Source organism: Sinocyclocheilus grahami, unplaced genomic scaffold (assembly GCF_001515645.1).
Source record: "Sinocyclocheilus grahami isolate Dianchi unplaced genomic scaffold, SAMN03320097.WGS_v1.1 scaffold339.1, whole genome shotgun sequence".
NCBI lineage: Eukaryota > Metazoa > Chordata > Actinopteri > Cypriniformes > Cyprinidae > Sinocyclocheilus > Sinocyclocheilus grahami.
Window position 1 is genome coordinate 1349673 of NW_015505518.1, and position 25456 is coordinate 1375128.

Sequence of the window (25456 nt, forward strand, 5' to 3'; positions counted from 1 at the left end):
TATTCTTTTAAGTAATTTGGACTCCCTGTAGTTTTTAAGGTGGTTGTGTTAAGGGCTGTAGTACAAAGCTCAAGCATATCTGCTGGCTCTGGGCTTGTGTCTAAATCTTGGCAGTGACAGCATGAGGCTTCTGGTTCCTCAGTGTTCTGAATGCCCTACTGTTACCACAGTGACTATTGTCCCCAGAGGTTTTGAAGAACCACTCGTGTGTGTTCCAGAATCCTTTGCTCCTCTTGTCTCAGGCTCTCCACCACACATAGTTGTTCAAGGAGAGACAGGTTTGCACACTGTTTGAGCTGTGATAGCTGTACAAATGAAAAGACTCAGACTGTAAGTGGTTTCATATCTTTAATTAGACACAGGCAGCATTAAGAATGAACCGATTTAATTCGACTCACCCTCTCTAGTGCTTTGACATTGTCATCGGTGAGGTTATTGCAAAGCTTTAGGGCATTGTGAATGCACCACTCCTCCCTATCCCGGCTCACTCCTGCCCCCAAGAGGACACTCTTCCAACTAGTACTACAGACAACAACATTAAAATCAATTTTGAATATATTCAAATAAATAGCATAAAATAAACTATATGCAAGTAAAAGCAATAACAATGACATGTATTTTGCATCAACACGCATGCAAATAATGTGTTTAGGATGTCAACTTCTCACTATTGCTCAGGTTTCAAGGACAGCAGTCTCAGTGCAGTCATCAGTCGCCAGGAAGGGCCATCCATCCCAAACGTCAAGTTCCTGTTGAAGAGTGAAACCATATTAAACTTGATTTGCTGTACTAAACCATTACTGCATTGTAAAAACTGACCATGAAGTTGCTGGCACAACGTACTACAGAATTTATAAGAACTGCTAAATGTCCTTGTAATCATGAATTTAACTTACCTTAAAAAATCATTGTCCCTTAGGTAGAGTAGTTTTTGTGTTAGCTGTTTGTCTTGTTCATCTAGACACCATTTTAGAGTTCCTACAATAACAACAGCGATCAAAGCAGTTCCATAGTATTTAATGTTTACATGTAGAATATTTAATATTTGTATGTATTTTCCTTACCCAAATCAACATGTACTACACTGTGGGGGTTGTCAGGGGCAACAAAGCCATATTCCAGAAGAAGTCTGTGATTATCATGAGGGCCATAATTGATGAACGCTTGCTGAAACTTCTTACAGCCTTGGACACTTTTAACCTCATAACAGCAAGTTTCTTTGTTGAAGCCAGCTTCAACCTGCACACCAAGAAAAGTTTATTTTCTTTACTTATAACTGCAACTTTATTATTTTGTAAGAAAGTACACTACTGCTTAAATGTCTAGGGTCAGTGTTTTTTTTTTTTTTTTAAAGAAAATAATACTTTTACTCAACAGAGTTGGATTCAATTGATCAAAAGTGACAGTAAAGACATTTATAATGTTAAATATTTCTATCTATTAAAAAAAAACTTCTATTTCAAATACATGATGTTCTTTTAAACGTTATATTCATCAAAGAATCCTGAAATAAATCTATCATGATTTACACCAAAATATTACCCATCTAAACTGTTTTTAACATTGATCAGCATATTGGCACCAAATCAGCATATCAGAATGATTTCTGAAGCATCATGTGACACTGAAGACTGGAGTAATGATGCTGAAAATTCAACTTTGATCACAGGAATAAATTACATTTTGAATTACATTCAAATAGATAACGGTTATTCTAAATTGTAATAATACTTCACAGTATGACTGTTTTTACAGTAATTTGATCAAATAAATGCAGCCTTGGTGAGCATAAGAGACTCCTTTCAAAAACAAGAAATCTTACGGACCTCAAACAGTAGTGTATTTCTGTTAGGTGCTCTTACTTGGACATTAGGACAGTGGTTCAGCAGGTCAAGGTATGGTGCAAGCGCATACACATCCTTCTCCCTGGAGAGATAGTCACTCTGATCATGCTCCATGTACACTGTACGTGTGTTAACGCTGCACCAAGCCCACCGCAGTGCATCCTGGGTAAACAGCTCCTCTGTGGGCTGGGTGAAGAGTGGCTGGAGGGAGTGGAAAAACATCAGGGAAGAGCAGTAGAGTTCCTGAAACTGTTCTGGAATGATTTCTGAAGCATCATGTGACACTGAAGACTGGAGTAATGATGCTGAAAATTCAACTTTGATCACAGGAATAAATTACATTTTGAATTACATTCAAATAGATAACGGTTATTCTAAATTGTAATAATACTTCACAGTATGACTGTTTTTACAGTAATTTGATCAAATAAATGCAGCCTTGGTGAGCATAAGAGACTCCTTTCAAAAACAAGAAATCTTACGGACCTCAAACAGTAGTGTATTTCTGTTAGGTGCTCTTACTTGGACATTAGGACAGTGGTTCAGCAGGTCAAGGTATGGTGCAAGCGCATACACATCCTTCTCCCTGGAGAGATAGTCACTCTGATCATGCTCCATGTACACTGTACGTGTGTTAACGCTGCACCAAGCCCACCGCAGTGCATCCTGGGTAAACAGCTCCTCTGTGGGCTGGGTGAAGAGTGGCTGGAGGGAGTGGAAAAACATCAGGGAAGAGCAGTAGAGTTCCTGAAACTGTTCTTTCTGCTCTGTGGCTTTCTTCTGGAGGCTCCTAGGCAAAAGGTCAATGATGTCATCAGAGAAGTACACAGGGCATGTGTAGGTCTTTGGGAGGATATTAATGTAAGAACTCCACTCTGATGCATCGCCACCATATCTCTCAGAAATGAGGAAACAACAAAGAGCCAGAAGAGGAGATATGGGAGGATGCCATCTACAGGAAGAAAGAGAGAAACCAAACTGACTTTATTCAGACCTCATGGTCCATTTCAAACATCTATTAGCACAAAAATATATATATATATATATATATATATATATATATATAATACTAAAAAGTGATTGATTTTTAAAATATAATGTAATATAATATAACAATCAGTCCAAATACCTTTTAATATAGTCACCCATGTAACTCTTCAGAACTGTCCTGGTGGTCAGTAAGCATTTCTCAGGCAAGGAAATAACACTGTCTTTGGCCTGCAAAGGTAACAGATCAGTATATTTTTATATTATCAATGTGGTTTCAGATTTTTGAACCCAAGTAGCCTACATATATTTGTATATGCATGCATACACACACAAATATATACAAATAATTACCTTGATAGTTTGAGTTGCCATAAGCCCCCTTCCAGTATCTAAGTGGAACAAACATAGTTAGTAACATAACTAAGTGTGGAAATGTACTATACGTGGATGCTATCTACTTGCCATGGAAGTTGACAGGGATGAGAGACTGTGAGGCGAATCCTTTTTCTTTCAGCCATCTCCTCAAAAGAACAAACTGAGCTTCGTGAGTCAGAGTCACTACAGGAGCAAAATACAAACACAATTCAGACATCACACACTATACTACAAAGTTACAATATCTCAGCATGGAAACTGAATACCTTTGGAGACATCCTCGTGTTTTTTGCGTCTTTTCCCCCTAGCTCTTCTCCCAGCACGGCAGCCAGGTTTATTCATCTTAAAGTGTCCATATAACAGCGCTATCTAAAGCTCACTTCGGGTGTAATGTCATTCTGTACAGCAGGTAGAAATGATACACATCCACATGGTCAAAAACACAGCCGGGTCACGTGCTTCAATCGTCATTGTCTTCGAACCAATCGCTGTCCTTATAGAAAATTATATAAAAATATTTACGTAAAAAAAAAAAAAAAAGATTTACAGCTCATAACTGTTGCTGTGTCAGCAAGCAAAACACGACGCACATGACATAGACAATGCAATGCAAAGCGTATTTCTCCGCGCATGCGCAGCAAGTAGCGTCGCAATCCAAAAACTGCCAAAAACAAAAGTGAATTGATCATCGCGGAGTACTTTATGCATACGCTTCCCAAACGCTTTTAATTTCGTTATTTGATTAATCAGGCTGCTGTATCCGTTGTGTCACAGAATATGGTCTTATTTACAGACACATTGCAGCTCTGAGCAGCAGCAAAGTAGCTCTGGTCACTGGTGCAAATAAAGGCATTTGGTTTGCAGTAGTGCGGTCGCTGTGCTAAGAGTACTCCGGGGACGTGTACCTGACAGCCCGGGATGTCGGTCGAGGAACCGCGGCAGTGGAAAGTCTGAAGAAGGAGGGTCTGACAGCGCTCTTCCATCAGCTGGACATCAGCGTCCGTGCGCACGGGACTTCTTCACGGAGAAGGACGTGCTCATCAACAACGCTGGGATCGCCTTCAAAGGTGACTGAAGGCATTAGTTCAGAAATTAAAGGTGCTGTATGTAAGTTTTTGACTTTTCTAAAGCATAAAAAATACCATAATATGTTTGCAGATATTTAAGAAACATGCTAACATACTTGTTTATCTGAAAAACAATGCTAGTCTGTTATTCTCCTTTGAAAATGTGCGTTCCGGGGCGGAATGTCCGTCTCTGTTTTGGTTTGTGAAACCCGCCCACTGCCAGTTTACGGCACCCCGGGTTGCCAGTTGGCGGAAAGACAGCGTATTTCATTTCATTCATCGGCAAGCTCACTCGTTCCTGTTGGGGTCGTCAATCTGGCAACCTGCGTTTGCGTCAAGTCTGAGGAGGGACCGGGGGAAAAAACCCATCTCCAATATTTTGAATTTGGACTGCAATACCTAGTTCAACCACTCGGTGTCAATCCTACATACAGCACCTTTAACCCTCAGGTGTTCATCACTTAGGGGCCACACTTGTGATCCTCGGCCATCTAAATAGATGGAGAATAGAGAATAAGCATACATTTTTCTAATAAAATGAAGGAATGAGATGAACGAAATCCTCTCAAAGTACAAAATAATATATAATACGTATTATTAATACAGAACATAGTACATTCTGTTTCAGTAACATATTTTATATTTTGTATTTCATGTTACTAGACAATATTCATTACATCCTGCACTATATATATATATATATAAAATAACATAACATAACATATTACAAAAAAACATTTCAGATTTTCTACAGTTAATAGAGTATCTATGTTAAAAACAGAGCAAAGGTATTTAAAATCCAATGAATGGAAGGCAGATTGGTAGCATCTGGTGAGAGCAATAACAAAAATCATATGTAATATAATGGTTAAATTACTAGATGCCTGCCTCCAAATATGTCTATCGCCTAGTTGGTTATAAGAGTAATTTCAGACATTATTTTTTAAATTTCATCAGGTTTTGCATTTTTATATGTACAGACATTATCAAAGACTACTTGATTGTGGCTGAATTTTAGATTGTATCCCTAAAAATTGCTCCGTATTTTTTGCATTTACCGTTAATTTCATATGATTGTCATTTTGTGACTAAAGATCACAAGTGTGAAGTCAATTTTAGCCTTTTCTAATCACATCCATGCTTCTTTTGTGTTCATATAGCAAGTTTTTTTTGCCATTCCGATGAAGTAAAAAAAAAAAGTTTTCATTCTAAAATGACAAAGACCACCAGAAGGATAAAATGCTGTCATAAATTCACCTGCTGTGTTACTATGTGTAATGAAAACAATGTTTGATTTCTTCATGGCAGTGGCAGACACAACCCCCTTTGGGATCCAAGCAGATGTGACACTGAAGACTAAGTTCTTTGCTACTAGAGATATGTGCAATGTGTTCTTGCCCATTATCAAACCAGGAGGTAAGTCGTGTCAGTTACACCTTGCCTGGTGGTTTTCTCTTCTCTTTTATTCCTTCAAACACTCATATTTCTTTCTAGGTCGGATAGTGAATGTCTCCAGCGTAATGGGCTCGGAGGCTTTAAGCCGCTGCAGTCCAGAACTCCAGGCCTGTTTACGAAACAATGACATTACAGAGGAAGAGCTTGTTGGGCTTATGGAGCGTTTCGTCCGTGACGCTCAGGAAGGGGTCCTTGCAGAGCGAGGTTGGCTTAGCACTGCATATGGGGGTCTCCAAAACTGGCCTCACAACCCTGACTAGAATCCTAGCCCGAAATCTGACGAAAGAGAGGCCTGGAGATGAGATCCTCTGCAATGCCTGCTGTCCAGGATGGGTCAGGACTGGCATGGCTGGACCAAATGCAACCAAGTCACCAGATGAGGGCGCCATCACTCCAGTGTACTTGGCATTGCTGCCTGCAGGGGCTAAAGAGCCCCATGGGCAGTTTGTTTCAGAGAAGAAAGTGCAGCCATGGTGAGAGGTAGAAAAGGTAATCATGTATGTTTGTGTTGCAAAGCTGGAGTCAAGTTCAGACACACCCAGAGAGACCCATCAATATTTAGACAGGCTATTTCTAGAAAGTTTTGGGGCGGAACTCAGACTGAACCCTTGACAGAAGACTTCAGGTACTCCAAAAAGTTACTATGTACATTGTGTACTTTATTATTGTAAATACAACACAAAAAGCTTTCAAATTTGATCAAAGTTTTGGTGAATAGACAAATTGAATATCATAATCTGGAAGTTAAAGTTAACAACCAAACTTTTGTGCTCAAAGAGCCACATTGCAGGATTTATGTGGTTTTAAAGGAATAGTTCACCAAAAAAGTAAAAAAAAATGGCAGAAAATGTTCTCAACCTCAGGTCATCCAAGTTGTAGACGAGTTTGTTTCTTCATTGGAACAGATTTGGAGAAATGTAGCATTACATCACTTGCTCACCAATGGATCCTCTGCAGTGAATGGGTGCCGTCAGAATGAGAGTCCAACAGCAGTATGTTTATTACAAATATGTAGCTTTTCATTTCACAAAATGTTAATTGCTGGACTGGAGTTATGTGGATCACTTGTGGATTATTATGTTTTTAATTATATGTTTGGACTCTCATTCTGACGGCACCCATTCACTGCAGAGGATCCATTGGTGAGCAAGTGATGTAATGCTACATTTCTCTGAATCTGTTCCAATAAAGAAACCAACTCTTGTTGCCTGAGGGTGAGTACATTTTTAGCAAATTTTCGTAAATTTGTGAGCTCTCCCTTTAAGATTAAGACCTTTAGTTTAGAACTCCTGCTTGTGTATGTGTTAAATATTTGAAGATGCAAAATGCACAAATACAATCATTGTTAACTATATCAATTAATCCTAAATTAATAATTAATTTTACTCACCTTGCTAGGTTCAATGATGAGTGCTATACCTATAAAAATGCTGATAAAAATTTCATTAATCTGGAAAAGTAAACAGTGAATTACAAAAATAAAATTAAATGATGTTTCTCACCTAGTTGTATTGCTTCTTCTTGAAATGCATTTGATGAGTATGTCTGAAGAGTTTAGAACAAACCACTGGTTTGGAAGAGGCCACTTAATATCCAGCAACCTCGCTATGTCTAAAGTACAGTATATAAGCTGGCATTTAAAACACCTGCTTAAATAAAAGCTGCATTTCAAAGAAGAAAATAAAGATGTGTCAGGTTACACATTCGTACCAGCATTTATTGCTCACAACAATATGTGAAGAACTCCTTTAGAAGTCTCAGCGGGTGCATAGCTGGAGTGTGAGAGCAGGGTGTGCACTATATCTGGACACAGACAGCAAAAGCTCCTCAGTAAGTTAACAAACGCTTCTCTGCAGCTTTCTTCAATATCTAACATAGATCTTCCAGCAAAAATGGCAACTAGAAAAAGTGGCATTCCTCTGAGCACAGTAAGTAACGTGCATTTATCAGTTTTGTTGTAGTTTATTATTTTAATAAATTATTATAATTATAATAATTAATTATTTTAATGTAGTTTATTATCTCCTATTCAAAAAAGTTGCAATAGTTTTGAGCTTGTATTTTTGTTATGCATTTTTTTTGTAATATATTTTATTGTTATACAATTTTTATTGTTTTATAGTTAACATTTTTTAAAATCATCATTTATAATATTCTACCTCAAAATGAAATTTTATGACAATATATCAATCAATTAAAAATATGTACAAATAGTACAATTTTTGGTGTAGAAACTATTTTGAAATAATTTAATTCACACTGAATTAAACATGAAATTCTGAAGTAGACAGTAAAATGCACAATAAGCTTTATAAAAAATTTTTTTTACAACTTCGAAAAATCAGTGTAGTAATTGCAAGATGCATGTTAAATAATTAGTAAAATGTGAGCAAAAACATTTAGCTTTTTAATGAAATCTTTTAGCATTTCATGCTTCTTTTCCAATCAGCATCCTATTTTCTTTATGCAGATTAGTCCAAAATTTCTTCATGCTAATTCCACAAGTCACACCTGGCCATTCAGTGCTATAGCTGAGCTGATCGGTGAGTTCTATAAATCACACTTATGTCAACTTATTTGATAAAACCCATTTAGACAACAAGTAGAAATTTTGGGTTTCTCATTATGGTGTTGGCATATTTCAAAACAGTTCATTAGATGCTCCAGTTAGTTGAAATATTCTTTAGTTTGTGAACGGTGAATTGTGTTGCAGATAATTCGTATGACCCAGATGTTCGTGCCAGACAGATCTGGATAGACTGGACACGCATCAGAGGACTAGACTGCCTCTCTTTCATGGATAATGGGGAGGGTTTGACCAGAGCCAGACTACATAAGATGCTCAGGTACAAAGCACTACAGCCTGTCCATTTACTTAAGCTGATTTATTATTCATTTTAAGTACAGCAAGTAAAAGTGTGTTAAATGGACTTGTAATTACTGGTTGCTATAATTGCAAGAGAATTAAGAACTCTTATTCAGTTAATTCAAGCGATTCACAGTGGTCTTATGTCTTTAGCACTAAAAGCCTATAACATTAAACCAACACTGGAGTGCTGGGGCCCACTGCCAGAATAATTAAGGACACCTAATTGGCGTCTTGTAATCACTATACTTATCATGCTGTGAATGAATTCAGCTGCTTATTAGTGTAAACCTTTGAGCAGGTTAAGTAATTTCTTAATGAAAGTATGGTCAGATATGTGATATATACTGCTTTCAAAAGTTTAGGGCTGGTACACTAAGGTTGCATTTATGTGATCAAAATGTAATAACAGTAATATTGTGAAATATTACTACAGTGTAAAATCATTGTTTTCCATTTTAATATATTTTGCTGAAAAGTATTTATTAAAAAAAAACAACGTATGAACAGTACTTTTAAAACATTTGAACGGTAGTGTATGTAATGCATGTTAACACATTTTCCTGGTGTTTTTAAGCTTTGGTTTCAGTGAGAAGAAAGCAGCGAAATTTCACATTCCAATTGGTGTGTATGGCAATGGGTTTAAATCAGGGTCCATGCGTCTGGGAAAAGATGCCATTGTTTTCTCGAAGACCAGAGACACCATGAGTGTGGGACTCCTGTCCCAGTCTTACCTTGAGGCCATAGGAGCACAGCGAGTCTTGGTGCCCATGATCACATTTAGACGCGATGGACATAACCAGTAATGTTCTACAGCTTTCTTTTCAATTTTATTAAAGGGATAGTTCACCCAAAAATGAAAATTCTGTCATTAATTACTCACCCTTAAGTCGTTCCAAACCCGTGAGACCGTAAGAACACAAATTAAGATATTTTTGATGAAATCCGAGAGCTTATCTCGTAGCTTCACAACATTACGGTTGGACCTCTGATGTCACATGGGCTATTTTAATGATGTCCTTACTACATTTCTTGGCCTTGAACGGGGTAGTTCTGTTGCTGTCTATGCAGGGTCAGAAAGCTCTCGGATTTCATCAAAAATATCTTCATTTGTGTTCTTACAGGTTCAGAACGACATGAGGGTGAGTAATTAATGACAGAATTTTTGGGTGAACTATCCCTTTAAAGCTTGTGCAAAGATCCCAATTGACTGTTTTGATTCATATTTTAATTGCATTTATGCGGATGCATTTCTTAAGCTTTGAGTGAAACTGAATTCTTGACCCCACTAGTGTAGAGGATGGAGGCAGTCTGAGAGCGATCCTCACACACTCGCTCTTCAACTCCGAGAAAGAGCTGTTTACAGAGCTCCGTGCCATCAGCGCTGCCGGGACCACCACAGGAACACGCATAATCATCTGGAACCTTCGCACGTAAGCTCCGCTGGATACATGCACAAATTAATGCATTAAATGACTGATGGCTGGGGAGAATATTTCTGTTTTAAATCATTGCTGTACTTGGAAGCTTTCAGGGATGCTTCACAAAACTTTCTTATGAATTTCACAAACATATTAAGCAGTACAACTGTTTTCAACATTAATAAAAATAAGACAAATCAGCATATCAGAATGATTTCTGAAGGAACACGTGACACTGAAGACTGGGGTAATGATGCTGAAAATTCAGCTTTGCCATCACAGAAATAAATGACATTATATATTAAAATAGAAAATAGCTACTTAAAATTGTAATAATATTTTCAATATTACTGATTTTACTATATTTTTGATCAAATAAATGCAGCCTTGTCATGAAAGCTATGAAAGCCCGTTTCCACCACGGAATAAAAAATGTAAAAAGTAATTGTGATGGTGTTTCTCACAATCATGACATTTTTTTCCTGCAAAGGTTTATATCTCACAATTCGTTCTTGTAATTCTGAGGAGAAAAAAATCTGAATTGCGAGATATTAAATCGTAACTACATAGATATACACTGACAATTTTGAAAAGAAAAGTCTGTGAATTGTGAAATTATATAAACTCGCAACTGTGAAGAAAAATTTAAGAACTGTGAGTTAAAGCAGCACTATGTAACTTTTTCTGTGTTAAAAATTTGCTAAATGTATTTAATGATATATATAATGTATATAAAGCGCCATAAGTTACATAGTGCTGCTTTAAAAAGTCATAATTACTTTTTTAATTTTTCAAAAACATAAAAAAATCTTACAGACCCAAATTGTGTATTTTTCAGGACCGCAAATGGAGAGACTGAATTTGACTTTGACACAGATAAGTATGACATTCTGATCAGGGTGAACATCAGTGACAAGAGCAACATGACCCCAGAAAGTGAATACTCCTTACGGGTGAGCAGAGCATATCTCGCAAGAATATGGCATGCTTTTATACTTACTAGTAGGAATATACATTACCTTATCTATGTTCTATTGAAAAGAGACAAATATATCAATTGGAGGGGAGGGGATAAAAAAATCAGACTGTTTGGTGACGGTTAGGAGGAATATTGATTCTTCATGTTTTTGTTATGTAGGCATACTGTAGCATCTTATACCTGAAGCCTCGTATGCAAATCATTATTCGAGGGCAAAGAGTGAAAAGTCAGCTGATATCCAAAAGTCTGGCTCATATTGCACAGGACAACTACAGACCCTCATTCCTTGTATCCTTAGAAAATATATTGTTTTTTGGAGTGCACACACATATAACATTATAACTATCTCAGCATTTCTTAACTCAGGGCTCAGAACAAACGTGTACGCATCACTTTTGGATACAACACCAAAAGCAAAGAGCATTATGGGATTATGATGTACCATAAGAACAGGCTAATAAAGCCATATGTGAAAGTGAGCTGCCAATGTAAGGTAACCAGAAATGATTGCATGTTTCTTCTGCTTCCTTCACCCATAAATTCAATACTACAAGCCATGGTTTGCGTTTATAACAGGCCGAAAGAAAAGGTGTGGGTGTTATTGGTGTTATAGAGTGCAATTTCCTTCAGCCCACTCACAACAAACAAGACTTTGATGACACCGATAAATACAGGTGCGCTCAACTGTTTATCACTCTACTGGTGTTTAGCCCAAATGATGCCCTTGGGTTACTTTGATGGACAGGCACTATTTTGTACAGGAAGATCATGCACAACCTCAGCATAAAGCTGGAGGAGTATTGGAACGAAATCCGCTACAAACGAAAGAAAGAGGACCCGAAGTGCACAGTAGCAATAGAGGATGTGTTGTGAGTACTGCCGTTAAAAACTGTCATTATTTATTCGCCCTTATGTTGTTCCAATCCCATATGACTGACTCTCTTCCATGGAACACAAAAGCAGTGCTGTTCCTGTAAACTAAAACTATAAAAAAATCATTTAAAGTAATTGAAATAAAGCTGAATGAAAATAAAATATAAATATTAAATGAAACACTTAAATAAAAATTAAAAGTGTTGCCATGGCAACTAACAGAAACGAGTATGTTGAAGTATTAAAAATGCTAAAAACTAAATGGAAATAAATAAATATTTATTCATAATTTATGCATTTAACAGACACTTTTATCCAAAGCGACTTACAGTGCATTCAGGCTATACATTTTTTACCCATATGTGTGTTCCCTGGGAATTGAACACATGACCTTTTGCACTGCTAACACAATGCTTTACCACTGAGCCACAGGAATATTATTATATAATATATATATTTAAAAAAGACAGAAACATTATATATATATATAAGTATAATACTAAAATAACACTGCACAAAAGGAGACATTCTAAGAAATGTCACAAAAAAGAAAGAAATGCAAAACCACCATAAAAGTGGACCATATGCTTTGAATTCCATATCTTTTAAAGTTGCACAATGACTTTTGGCAGCAATACGGGCCAAAATGTAATTGTGAATCTCGGCATAGCTCTACTTTGGTTGTTCATCAACTGATCTGTAATTTGTGATTTTGTGATTTGTGAATGGATCATTCAGACCAGTTTTGTGAACCATTCATTAAAAATGCTGGTCTGTTTCTCACCCAAATAATATACAGTAAGTCTTAATAGTACCCAAGGCATATGGATTCATTTCATGATACTTCTATGGTGCTTTCTGAAGCTTACACACTCAGTCAGCATCCACTGTGAAACCATATTCTTCCAAGTTTCTCCTTTTGTGTTCCTTGGATGACAAAAATTCTTGGTTTTCAAAAACAAAAATCTGAGGGGGAGTAAACGATGACACAGTTGAACTTTTAGGTGAACTATCTCTTTAATATTTCATAATCTTACCTTTGTCTTCTTCTGAAAGGAAAGTTCCAGATCAAGTCTGGGTTCAGTGTGACAGCTGCCTGAAGTGGAGGAGGCTTCCAGATGCCATCACTGAGCTGCCAGATAAATGGTTCTGCAGCATGAACTATGACCCACAGTTCAGGTGACGGCAACAACATAGTTATGCCATGATATCATGAGTGAAAAGGGAAGGGTTTGAATGGGTCTGGGATATCTGAGAAGATGCATGAAGGTTAAAGGAACCCAAAGGAAGCCAAATATTTGAGTTGAACAGATGGGAAGGAATAACTGCCATTCCTTCTAGGTCACTGGATTCAGTGTTTTCTGTTGAGCCCCACATGATTTGAATTTTTGTTTTGTTATGCCTACCTCCTTGCTGGGTTTCTCAACATGCTTATTGTTAATTGTATTATCACCACACAGGAGCTGCTTGGTAGAGGAAGAACTAGAGGATGAGGAGGAAGATCAAAAGTCATACCCTAAACCCTTTAAACTCCAGTAAGTTACATTGTCAATATTTCTGATTGTTTCTTGACATTAAGAATACCAGGAGCATTATGATATTCAGCACATTCTCTATATATTCAGGAGGAGAAATACAAAGAGTCTGCTTGAGGAGAACATTCCAGAAGTAAGAACATTTATAACCTACTCAACTAGAGAACCAAGTAGCAAATGCTAATGAATCAACCTCTAGATTTTCATTTAAATGTTTTTTTTTTATGCCAATGTAAACTGATTATTCATCAAAAAGCAATATCAGAATCTTGTGTTCTCCTTTCAGAGCACACAAACTCAAGACCGACCAGCATTAACAATCATTCAGGCACCCAGACATCCAGCAGCCTCTGCAATATCTGGTAAAGATGCAATGCCACATAAAAGCCATACTAAATAGCTTTAAGCCACCTTACCACGTGGATTTAGAAGCTCTGATGTGGCCTTTGGTTTCTGTGTTAATGAAATGCCTCATTAGAGACTTTGAAACTTTGTCTTTTCATGACAATGTTTAGTTGTGTTTAGTTTTTTCCTCAGTCGTTATGGAGAATCAACACTGAAGGTCACATTTTGAAAAAAAAAATAATAATAAATTTGAGCATGTGATTGTGTTTTTTCAGTTGGGTTAAGTATGTGAAAAATAAACTTGTGTAAATGTCACAGTATTTACTTCAATTAAATAATAATAAAAAAAAGTAAATTATTTTTTAATACAACAATGTAAAGTACCGTTTTTTTAAAACATTATTTTAATGATTTTGAAAGACGTCTCTTGTGCTCACCAAGATATATTGCGTAATATATTTGTGGAAACTGATACTTTTTAAAAAAAACAATTTTTTTTTTTTAGGATTCTATGATGAAGTTCAAAACAACAGCATTTATTTAAAATTTGTCTTTTGTAAAATTATAAATGTATCTACTGTCACTTTTGATCAATTTAATGTGTATTTTATTAAATTAAATTATTAATAAAATGTATAAATAAAATGATCTTTCAAAAAAAATAAAATAAATCCCTCTGACCACAAATGTTTGAATGGTAGTGTAACATGTTACTTTTAAACATATATTTAATTGTTCTTTCCATAAGCTCACACTTAACCTGCCTTTATTCAAGCCTTAAAGGGATAGTCCACCCAAAAATGTCAATCCTGTCATCATTTACTTATCCACATGTCATTTCAGACTTGTATGACTTTCTTCCCTCTATAACACAAAAGAATATATTCTGAAGAATGTTTTTGTCCCTAAAATAAAAGTCAACAACATTAAACATTTTTTCAAAATATATTATTTTGTGTTTCTCAGAGGAGCTAATGCATATGGCATGACGTTGAGTTATGACAGAATTTTCATTTTTGAGTGAACTATCCCTTATTCTTAAGTATTCATTTCATGTTTAGGACCGTCTTTAGCTGAGAGGTCCCCATTTCCCCTTATTAACCTGACCGCTGTCTCCAACTCTCTAAGAAGGTAGGAATAATATAGCTCATACATATAGTAAACATGTTTCATATAACATTTATAAAGGTTTGTTTATGTTTTATTTCTCTAGAGCAAAACAAAAGTTTTCTGCCATAGAATCACAGATGGAGGTGACGCCATCCTTTCCTGTCCCCTCTCTCACCCCGCCACAAGAACTCTTCTCTCAAACACACTGGCCTGCTTTGAATGAGGAGAGAAAGACTCTCACTCAATCCGACACACTCGTGAGCAAAGCTGCGTGCGGCATGATGGAAGGAATCGAGTCGCATCAGGGGCCCACCACCGCTGCAGAAGAGACATGTGAAAGAGATGCATCATCTGGGACAGGGAGGGAATACAGCTCAGCTGCGGAGCAGATAATTGAATTGCCCCTGAAAAATGAGAAGAAATGGGTGGTGCATCATGAAGGTCATGATGATGATGAAGAAGAGGAATGTAACTTGGCAGAGGCGCAACAGTGGCAGGATGAGCTAATGGAGCTGATGCACGAGACAGCAGAGGAGAGAGATGCGTGCCGTCAGGAGCTGGAGGTGCTTCGAGAGCACAGCGCCGCCCTGGAGGACGAAAGGAACCGGCTCATCAGCAGGGTAGGAGGGAGAGGTGATGGATTTGAGCTGTGGGACACTTCTTAGTATGACGTTTCTTGTCACTACCCACAATTATTATTATAAGTTATGGTACACTTTACAATAAGGTCTCATTTGTTAACATCGGTTAATGCATTAGTTACATGAACTAACTACGAACAATATAATATTACAGCATTTATTAACCTTTGTTAATGTTAGTTTATAAAAATACGATTAATCATTGTTTGCTCATGTTAGTTCATAGTGCATTAATGTTAACAGATACAAATTTGGATTCTAAAAATGTATTTGTAAATGTCAGTGTTATTTTAGTATTGTTAACATACTATTATAGTTTTTATTAGTATTTAAATGGTCTTTTATTGTTATACATTCAGTTTAAGTTAATTTAAATTTAAATTTTAGTTCAGTTTTAGTTTTTATTTATTTCCAGTTAATTTAGTCGATTTAGTCAATTTAGTGCTTCAACTTGAACTAAATGAAAATTAGAAATAAGCTTAGGGTTTTCATCTAATATTTATATATATTTATACTGTATATATACAGTATATATATTTATACAACAGTTCTTTCTGGTCCTCAAATCTGATTGGCTGATAAGAGTGTGATATTAGAGTGATAACAGAACTCCAGCTCTCTCATTTCAGCTTTATTTCAATTAACAAAAATGTTTGAATAATTTGAGTTCTCGTTTTAATAAACAAGAACAACCCTGGTAAATGTCGAAATTAACATTTACTAAGATTTGAAGTTCTGCTCATTGTTAGCTCATGTTAACAAATGAAAACGAATTGTAAAAATGTTATCTTAGCAAAATCAACACCTTAGCAACTGCATAGCAGAACCCTAGCAACTACCCACAACAGCCCAGCATTATGGCAGTGACGTTTGCACAAATCAGCACCACTCATACTGTCTTCTGCAACTATAAAAGTCTATTTATGCACGTTTTACTTAAAGGTTTTGAATTGTGTCTGTGCTGTGTCTAGCTGGAGAGTGCAGGAGAGGAGAAGAGCAAGCTTTCTGCCCTGTGTGATCAGCTGAGGAGTCAACTGGCAGAGCTCAGGGAACAGAGCCAGAGAGGAATGGAAGAGAAAGACGACAGCTCCAAACTGAGGACTCTGCGTCTAAACCTGAGTCGTCTGCTGGTGTCTTTCATTCCCTCACTTCATCTTGAGCATGTGGACTACAACAGTGATGTCATAGATACCATCCTCATCCAGGTTCTAGAAAACATCTCTTAAAATGCTTTCTCTGGTTTTCAAAATTAGGACTGACTGAAAAAAGGAATGACTTGTGATAGCGTAAAAATTGATTTTATTGTTAGAACTAGGTGAAATTATTTCAATTTCTAATATACTTTGTCAAATATGTATGTTTTTTTTAGATAGACTTATCAAAATAAAAGGAGAAATCACTAAGTAGGACAGCTATAGGAATGGAAGTTCTCCTTTCAGTCAAAAGAGCCTTTTTAAAAAAGGCTTTGCTTGTTTTTTGTTTGTTTGTTTTTTACTAGCATTAGTAGCATTTTCAGTGTGATTTGAGCTAAAGAAATCAAATGTATGACAAAAGATGTCATTCTGATAAACAGATTTGGATGTTCTGTCTCTCCCCAGTCGGGTACATAGAAGCTCTATTTGCATGCCTATAAAATAGCACAACCAAGACGACCACCAAGTGAACTGACCTGCTCCAATAAAGACTTAAACATTCAGGTACTAGATGTTAATTTATCATAGATTTAATGAAGTTCTTTTCCACTATGAACTCTGTGTTACACACATATCAGTCGTCCTTCTCTTCCTATTTTATGTTTGACCTCAACACATATCCATCTACCACTTAAACTGCCACTCTCACTATTAATCAAATCTCCTTTAAAAGACATCCTCCAATGAATACAAAATAAAGGTACACTGTGAACTCGGCAGTGACCTATCGACTTGCCTCCATTTGCGCTGAAAATAAAACCCATAGATGTGACCTAATCATTAAAAGGCCTATTTTATTTTTACCATCACAGTCAGTTCTTCCGCCAAGGAGGGACTGACCTAAAAAAAAAATTAATACCCCATGCATTAAAGGTCATAAGTTAACGACCCTTCTCAGTCAGTCCCATATGTACTGATTTGCCAGTGCCATACAGAATGACCAGCTCTGTTCATTGTAAACTGCTGTTTGGGGTCAGTAAGATTTATGTATCAGGGTTTCCACAAAAATACTAAGCAACGCAACTGTTTTCAATACTCACAATCATAGGAAATGTTTGTTGAGGACCAAATCAGCATATTAGATTATTTCTGAAGGAAACTGAATGTGACACTGAAGACTGGAGTAATGACTGTTGAAAATTCAGCTTTGCCATAACAGGAATAAATTACATTTTTAAAATATATTAAAACAGAAAACAGTTATTTTAAATTGTAATAATATTTCACAATAGTACTGTAGTTTTGATCCAACAAATGCAGCCTTGGTGAGCATAAGACCTTTAAATATCAACCTCAAACTCTTGAACGGTAGTGTACATATTTATTTTCTGAATCTTAATAGAACAGCCTACCAAGGCATAACTGTTCCAGCAGATGTCAATTCTTCAGACTACTTACCTACCAGCTGATTGAGAGGCCGAATTTCATGCAACACCTGTCAGTGTTATAAATGGATGACTCTTGGGAAGCTTACGTGACTGTCTTAATGCAGCCAGGCTCATTAAATGCCTAAGGTTACCAAAATATTACAGTGGCCCTGCCAGGGCATAATAAGAGTCAGATGTAATCTCTTGGAGGGCAGTGGGATGGCTGTGTCATGACCTGGTTAATAATGTGATTTGAAGGAATAGTTCATCAAAAAGTCGTCATTAACTCGCCCTCATAGACATCGCCCACTTCTGTAGACACACAAGGTAAGAATAGAATTTAGGGCTGTCAAGCTCCAACGTGATGAAGAGGAACCATAAAAGTTGGTCATATAAGCAGTCCTTATGACTCATGCATTATATTCTGAAGCCAAACAACAAAACGGGCCAAAATTAAAGCCATTATTCACTGAAAATCTTGCCATAGCTCATCTTGAGAGTTCATTAGAGAATTAGTAATGTCCAGTTTGATGATGAACCTTTTTTTCAAGTTGGATCTTTTGAATGAATTGTTTGATTCAGTTCACAAAACCAGCATGAGTCAGTTCTATAGTGCTTGATTTGTATGGTCTACTTTTACGATACTTTTACAGTGATTTTTGAAACTCGAAAGCTCCAGACGGAGCTTGTATCTAGTACATACACTTTGGTATCTGTCAAAATCCTTCATTCCTTCTGGATGTCCGCAGTCGTGTCGGGTCATGAGGTCCAGGCCTGTGCCAGATTTGATGTTGTGTTATTCAGTCTCTTCTACCAGGATCCATCTCTGCTTGGACCATCAAAGTCAAACTGGTAAGGGGTAAAATATTACTCTGAAGTTTGTACATTTTTAAAAGAATGGGGGGAAAACAGTTGATGATTTCACTATACGGTTCTTCAGTTGGCTGAATGTTTCTTTTGAAATTAAAAATGATAATCTAAAAGTGACATTGGTTTTGCATGCCAACATATTGGTTTCTTGCTTCCATTGATGATTGGAAGGAACTAGGAAGTAAAAAGTTCTTTTGATTCTAATTGGAAACTTTATGTAGTGTTTTATCTGAACCAATCTGGGATTATCTGGAATGTTCTGACATTCTAAACATTTCTCACTTTTATGTTTTCTGCAGAAGTTTGGTGGCGGTCAAAATGAAAAAGACTTGAAAAAAATGACCCAGCCCAAATCCTGAAGTCTCCAGACTCGCCATTGTCCCACCAGGACCAGAGGTCAGGCATTTTTTCTTCTGCTTGCAAAATTAGAAAGGTCCATTTCTTACAGTATTTTGTATTAAGTAATATCCTGAGGGTTATGTGATTTTCTTCGATCTTTACCCCCTCTGAATATTGCATGTTGATTTATGGCCCACACGCTGAGCCCGATCCAAGTCTCAAAATGGATTTTAATGGAGTCGCATTAGAGAAGTTATTCAAGATTAGGGTTTATCAGCCAGCTCAAATTTACTCAACACTTCACATCAATCCATCTCAACTTGTACTAGGCCTGTGAGAGTTGTATTTTAGGTGGTATTGAGAATACACAGACAATTATCAGTTTTCTGCTTCATGGCTTCTTATCGTAATCTGTTTTCTAGAAAATTATCCATAAAGTTGGCATTTCACTTAATTTTATCCAAGATAATTGAACAGAGTTTAGCTATTATACCACAATGATTCATTCAAGTGTGCCCTTCAAAAAGATACGAAGAAAATTCGTCCCTGAGGAAGCAAGATTGCATTGACTCCGTACCTGGTAATATGCTGTTTTGTTATGCTTTTGGGGAAGTCGTGGCCTAATGGTTAGAGAGTCAAACTCATAACCCAAAGGTTGTGGGTTCGAGTCTCGTACCGGCAGGGATTGTAGGTGGGGGGAGTGAATGTACAGCGCTCTCTCCCACCTTCAATACCACGACCGAACCCCAACTGCTCCCCGGGCGCCGCAGCATAAAAATGGCTGCCCACTGCTCTGGGTGTGTGTTCACGGTGTGTGTGTGTTCACTGCTGTGTGTGTGCACTTTGGATGGGTAAATGCAGAGCACTAATTCCGAGTATGGGTCACCATACTTGGCCACATGTCACGTCACTCAAGTCACTCACTCACATATTTTGTTAGTTATGAATAGAGACTCAAATACTTTCCCACCCTTCAACAACAGTTGCAACCCATTGAGTCTATTACCACTGTTAACCATTATTTTAAATTGTGGAAAATAGTAAGAGTAAAGAGAATAATTTTGTCAACAACGACAATTAGTGTGAGTAAATGTTGACCTAAAATCTTGATCTACCCAAATGCATTTCCTCAAATGTCCACAAGGGGACACTCAGTCTTTGGAACAGCTATCAAACACAGTTTTGTCTTATGTATTTCAGCTAATGAAGCAAAAAGCACAAGAATATGCCTGTTCTGTCTGGAAAACACAAGAAAACATCAATTATTTACATTGTGGTCACATCTGTTGCTATTATTATTACCAAGGCAACAAGAAAGCAACAGAACCACAAGAATCAGTGTGCAGTTATTAAATAATTTATTCATAAGAGACTGTATCAGTACTGATGAGAGTGAGCAGCTCATTTAGGACAGCATTAATTCTTTCTAAAGCTGAGCATCATTTTCCTCTTCCTGTAGATGCCATAAAGTGATTACACTTCTGTAGCCTTTATATAATGTTTAAATAACACATATGTTGCGTCAGGGAACGTTTTTGTGCCCTTCCTGGTCCCCTTAAGCAGTAGCAGTATCACTAGGGAGTGAGAACATGATTGAATTTTTGCTGTACGGTCACGTCACAGCTCTGAAGTTGTAATGAGGACACAACGGGCCACATATTTGCCTCCCGTCTCAATTCTGGCTCAGTGTTCCTGATCTGCTCAGGTCTCAACCACTAGAGTGGAGGCATATAGATAGAGTGAGAGAGCGACTGAGAGGCCGGGGCTAGTTGTCACAATGGAACCTCCCATTAACAGCCTTTTTAGCACAATTTAAAAATAAAACACAGAATATTATCTATTCATCAGAATAGTCTATTCATCAAAGAATCCTGGATTCCAAAAAATAAATAAAAAAATTAAGCAGCACAACTGTTTTCAATATTGATAATAATAAAGAAATGTTTCTTGAGCAGCAAATCAGCATATTAGAATGATTTCTGAAGGATCATGTGACACTCAAGACTGGAGTAATGATGCTGAAAATGTAGCTTTATTTCACAGAAATAAAATACATTTCAAAATATATTACAAATAGAAAGCGATTATTTGAAATTGTAATAATATTTCACAATATTACAGTTTTTACTGGCCCTTCACTGAGCATACGATTCTTCTTTCAAAGACATTAAAAGATCTGACCCCAATCTCGTGAACGGTGGTGTATCGTGTATAAGGTATTATTCTGGCCGACAGATATTCAGTTCAGATATTGTATAGAAATTTGTAGAAAATAGAAAATAGACTACAAAATAGAAATGTAGAAAACAGACATTTTTAGCGTGAAATTGCATTTTTGTCCCTATATATCAGTGGTGAGGCTATGAATAGGCCCACTCTCAACTGTGGCCCACCCGATAAGAAGTTAGTAATTTTCCAAATGGATGTAATTTATTAAACGATAATAATAATTATAAAAGTCTTATTACACTATAACTTTATATATATATATATATTTAAATATATTAAATGTGAGATTTCATAGTCAATTACAGGCAGTTTCTGAATTGTCCCTCTTCTTATACGTGCAAACACTTGTCAAAATGATGATTCGTCAGTTTCTGTTAGTCCCACTCTCAAAGTTATGTTTATGACGTAAGGACATAATAGTAAAATGTGCGTGTTCGTGGAGTTTTTGTGTTGTATTTTCTGTTGCCAATTCGACATGCAGTTTTCATACACTACACTTTGCCCACCCTGTTTTATGTAGACCCACCCACTTAAACATTTCAGGCCTTGCCCCTGCTATACATACTGAGAAAAATCCCTTCTGACAACTTCTGTATGTAAAAAGTCAAGGTGGTATAAAAACGAGAAACTTTGTCCTCTGGGGCCATATTAAACAAGCATGCTAACTGTAAAATCCCATCTTATCTGTTCAGTAACCATGGCGATTTGAGTTAGAACTCGTCAGATCTTAACTTAAGATAGGACGTTTCTGCAGTACGGCCCCTGATCTACAGTAATTCTGTGATGGCAGTCCAGAACGAGAGCCATTATTGCTTCATCCAGACAAAATTCAACTACCTTAATAGATGGAAAATTTGTGATGTTAAAAGTTGCTCTATGATTTATGCTTAAAACAAGTGAAACAATTGCCAGCTTCATTCGAGATATATTGCATGGAAATAAATCTTTTAAGAGTGTTTAAATATTTTAATAAAAAATAAGAAAAATATATTAATAAAAAATTGTTTTGTACTTTAAGGAGCTTATGAATAGGAATAAGCCACTCAGTATCTGAATTATTTTAGATATACATGATTATAATCAAATATTCCTGCCTTGTATCTCCTTGATGCAGTGCATGTTCTTTCCAAGGTACCACTGATATGCGTAGACATATGCCATGGCATTGCCCCCCTTGACTTCAGTGCTGGACGTGGTGTCCCAGCATCCAGAATGAAACAGCGTGTTATCATAGCGAGCAGGAGAACGCCTGCTGGTACATCTGCCATCCCATGTGTGTCCCGCACCCAGAGCCATCCAGCGTCTCCTGCATTTCTCCTTCAGGCTGTGGAGTTCTGCTGATGGCATGTTAGCGATCATCCCAGCCAGCATGAGGTCTCACAGCGTCGTCTGGACACTGTCCAAATGTGCAGTGGCCTGTAATGCAGTGGAATGTGATTGGCTACAATTGCCTCGATTGTCTAAGTGACAGCTAGAAACTGCCTCATTTTGAGCTTATTCTGTCCAGTAAATCAGATTTGCCCTGAACACTTTTGACTGGTCCGCTTGGTTTCATTTATTACAGATTAACATAATAAGATTAACATAATGGTGGTTTTTTGTGGGTGTTAGTGTGTCATTAAATTAAGAAGAATGACATTGTGTTTACTTATTTTGGAGAACATTTATTATAACAACATTCATTGATTGAGGAAAAAATCTAAAGAATTTTTTTTTTTTTAAATCTCCAAGGCTGCATTTATTTGATCAAAAATACAGTAAAATAGTAATATTGTGAAATATTATTACAATTTCAAATAACTATCATCTATTTTCAAATATTTTAAAATGTAGTTTATTTCTGTGATTCAAAGCTGAATTTTCAGCATCATTACTCCAGTCTTCAGTTTCACATGATCCTTCAGAAATCATTCTGATATGCTGATTTGCTGCTCAAGAAACAGTTCTTATAATCATCAATGTTGAAAACAGTTGTGTTGCTAAATAGTTTTGTGGAATTTTTTAATGCAGTTTTTTACTCAGTATTGTAGAATACAAATACTGTCACTTTTGATCAATTGAATGCGTCCTTGCTGAATAAAAGTATTAATTTCTTTTAAAAATATTACTGAGCGCAAATTTTTGAACAGTAGTGAAGCTGAACTGTTAAGAGCTTTTAATATGAAAACAACAACAACAACAAAAAAAGTATGTGCGTATGATTGACGGAAGCAATACAGCTCAGTTTGGACTGGTTCAAGATCAGTTTCAGTGCAGTTTGGTGTAGAATCATCTTGAAGTGTAGAGATACAGATTCAGTAAGAGTGCTGCTATACAGAATCTCAACAGGATAGAATTGTGGCTTAAAACCAAAAAGCCAGTTTGCTTTTCATAAACAACATTAATTGCTTTGACGATATCGCTGTTTACGGCAGCTGAGATTGTTGAAAACACTGTCATTACAAATCTCCAAGGTTTCTTTTAATAGCCTGGTCCTTTATGATAATCTACAGTGTATTTTTCCACATACCAGCCTATAAATCCACCACCATTCATTGATGCTGGGAATACTGTCATAGGGGTGATTGGTTTACTTTCGACTATTGTTTTGACAATACACCCACATAGAGGAATTTTTCACACATTTACAGTTATTTATTAAGTAACGACTATGAGAAAATATGTGTAATGTGACATTTTCAACACTACATGCATGGCCGGACTTACCATTGGGCTTGAGTGGGCTGCAGCTCATGGGCCCCGCCTTGTAGGGGGCCCCGCCTTTGCCCGTTTACGTTTGTTTGATTTGATCGTTATATGCCAGTCAGAATTCAGAAATTATTAGCCGCATTTCCACTGCGCACACAAGATCTAAACGGGCCAGCTGAGGCTACAGCTTACAACTACGACCTTCGAGGCCACAATCAAACAGCATAAACTGGTATTTATGATTATTTCACATAGAAGAAGGACACACATATTGAATCGCGTCTGCACCGATTGGTTTGTTATCACATGACTACTTTAAACAGCCCCATTAAGCTTTAGCCCCAAAGAGTGCACATTTAGAAAGATAATGATAAATTCTCAAATGTTTCATTGTTTCTTCTAATTTCTTTACAGAGGATGATTCTATAGTACTATAACCTATTAATGTTCCACTAAATTATGCGATCATCTGATGAGTTTTGAGCGCTCTCTCTCGTCTTACTGCCATTACACATAGTGGGGAAGAAATGTCATCAAAATGTTTTAAAATAAAATAAATTGCAATTTAACGAATTTCTGTTTTTATAACATAGCTATGCCTATGATATAGGACTTAGCCTATCTCACAAACAAGAGTCCTATTTTTTTTTTCTCGAAGATCTGCACGATCGCAAATGTACAATAAACCACAACTTACAGAGTAACTTTCAAACACAAAATTCCGTTTTGCTCCGTCAGAAAGAAAATAGAACAAACAGCAGAACCGCTGCATCTCTGAACAACAGTGTTTTGTTCCTCAGCGTTACACGGACCAGCTAATGATTCAATCAGGCTATAAGTTCAGTTATTTGCAAAGTTAAATGAATCAGCTTTTTAAACGAATCGGTTGATTCAACTCACTCATTAAGACAGTCACTTGCTGCCACCTACTGGCGGTTAAAGTTTCATATTTTAAAAAGTAGCTTATTTCATTTTTGCAGTCATTTAATATTTCTACATTAAAAGGTTATATTTAAACTTAACATTATGCACAATCCATCTATGAATTTTGTTGATAGTGATTTCATTTGATTGCTAATAGCCAGCATGTCTTTTTATTCGATTGAATTGATTGATTAAATAAGAACCTCACATAAGAGGACACAGATATGACAATAACTATTATAATACTAATAAGCCAACATCTCTGGCTTTTTTTTTTGTTGCTCAAAGTTATTTCAGGGTTTTGATCTCTCAACTGAGAGAACACATCCTGTTTATTATATTAGA

At 36.6% G+C, this 25456-nt stretch overlaps 2 protein-coding genes and 1 pseudogene across 2 annotated transcripts; 2 read left to right on the forward strand and 1 right to left on the reverse strand.

Moving 5' to 3' along the window:
- LOC107603051 (SET domain-containing protein 4-like) lies at window positions 1-4173 on the reverse strand. The gene is made up of 11 exons (XM_016295751.1): window positions 4115-4173; window positions 3476-3702; window positions 3297-3392; window positions 3186-3223; window positions 2974-3062; window positions 2367-2796; window positions 1065-1239; window positions 897-978; window positions 669-749; window positions 399-522; window positions 1-305 (listed from the first exon to the last, which is right to left on the reverse strand). The coding sequence occupies exons 2-11, from the start codon at window positions 3549-3551 to the stop codon at window positions 174-176; spliced, it is 1323 nt and encodes a 440-aa protein (XP_016151237.1). The 5' UTR covers window positions 3552-3702; window positions 4115-4173; the 3' UTR covers window positions 1-173.
- On the forward strand, window positions 3956-6588 carry LOC107603007 (carbonyl reductase [NADPH] 1-like; annotated as a pseudogene).
- Window positions 6145-17197, forward strand: morc3b (MORC family CW-type zinc finger 3b). The gene is made up of 19 exons (XM_016295745.1): window positions 6145-6204; window positions 7283-7659; window positions 8202-8274; window positions 8445-8577; window positions 9175-9399; window positions 9890-10030; window positions 10857-10971; window positions 11157-11285; window positions 11371-11490; window positions 11574-11671; window positions 11759-11866; window positions 12927-13049; window positions 13331-13405; window positions 13496-13538; window positions 13692-13767; window positions 14812-14881; window positions 14964-15480; window positions 16473-16706; window positions 17100-17197. Exons 2-19 carry the CDS (start codon window positions 7624-7626, stop codon window positions 17109-17111), a joined length of 2328 nt encoding a protein of 775 aa, XP_016151231.1. The 5' UTR covers window positions 6145-6204; window positions 7283-7623; the 3' UTR covers window positions 17112-17197.
- Window positions 17198-25456: the final 8259 nt, after the last annotated feature.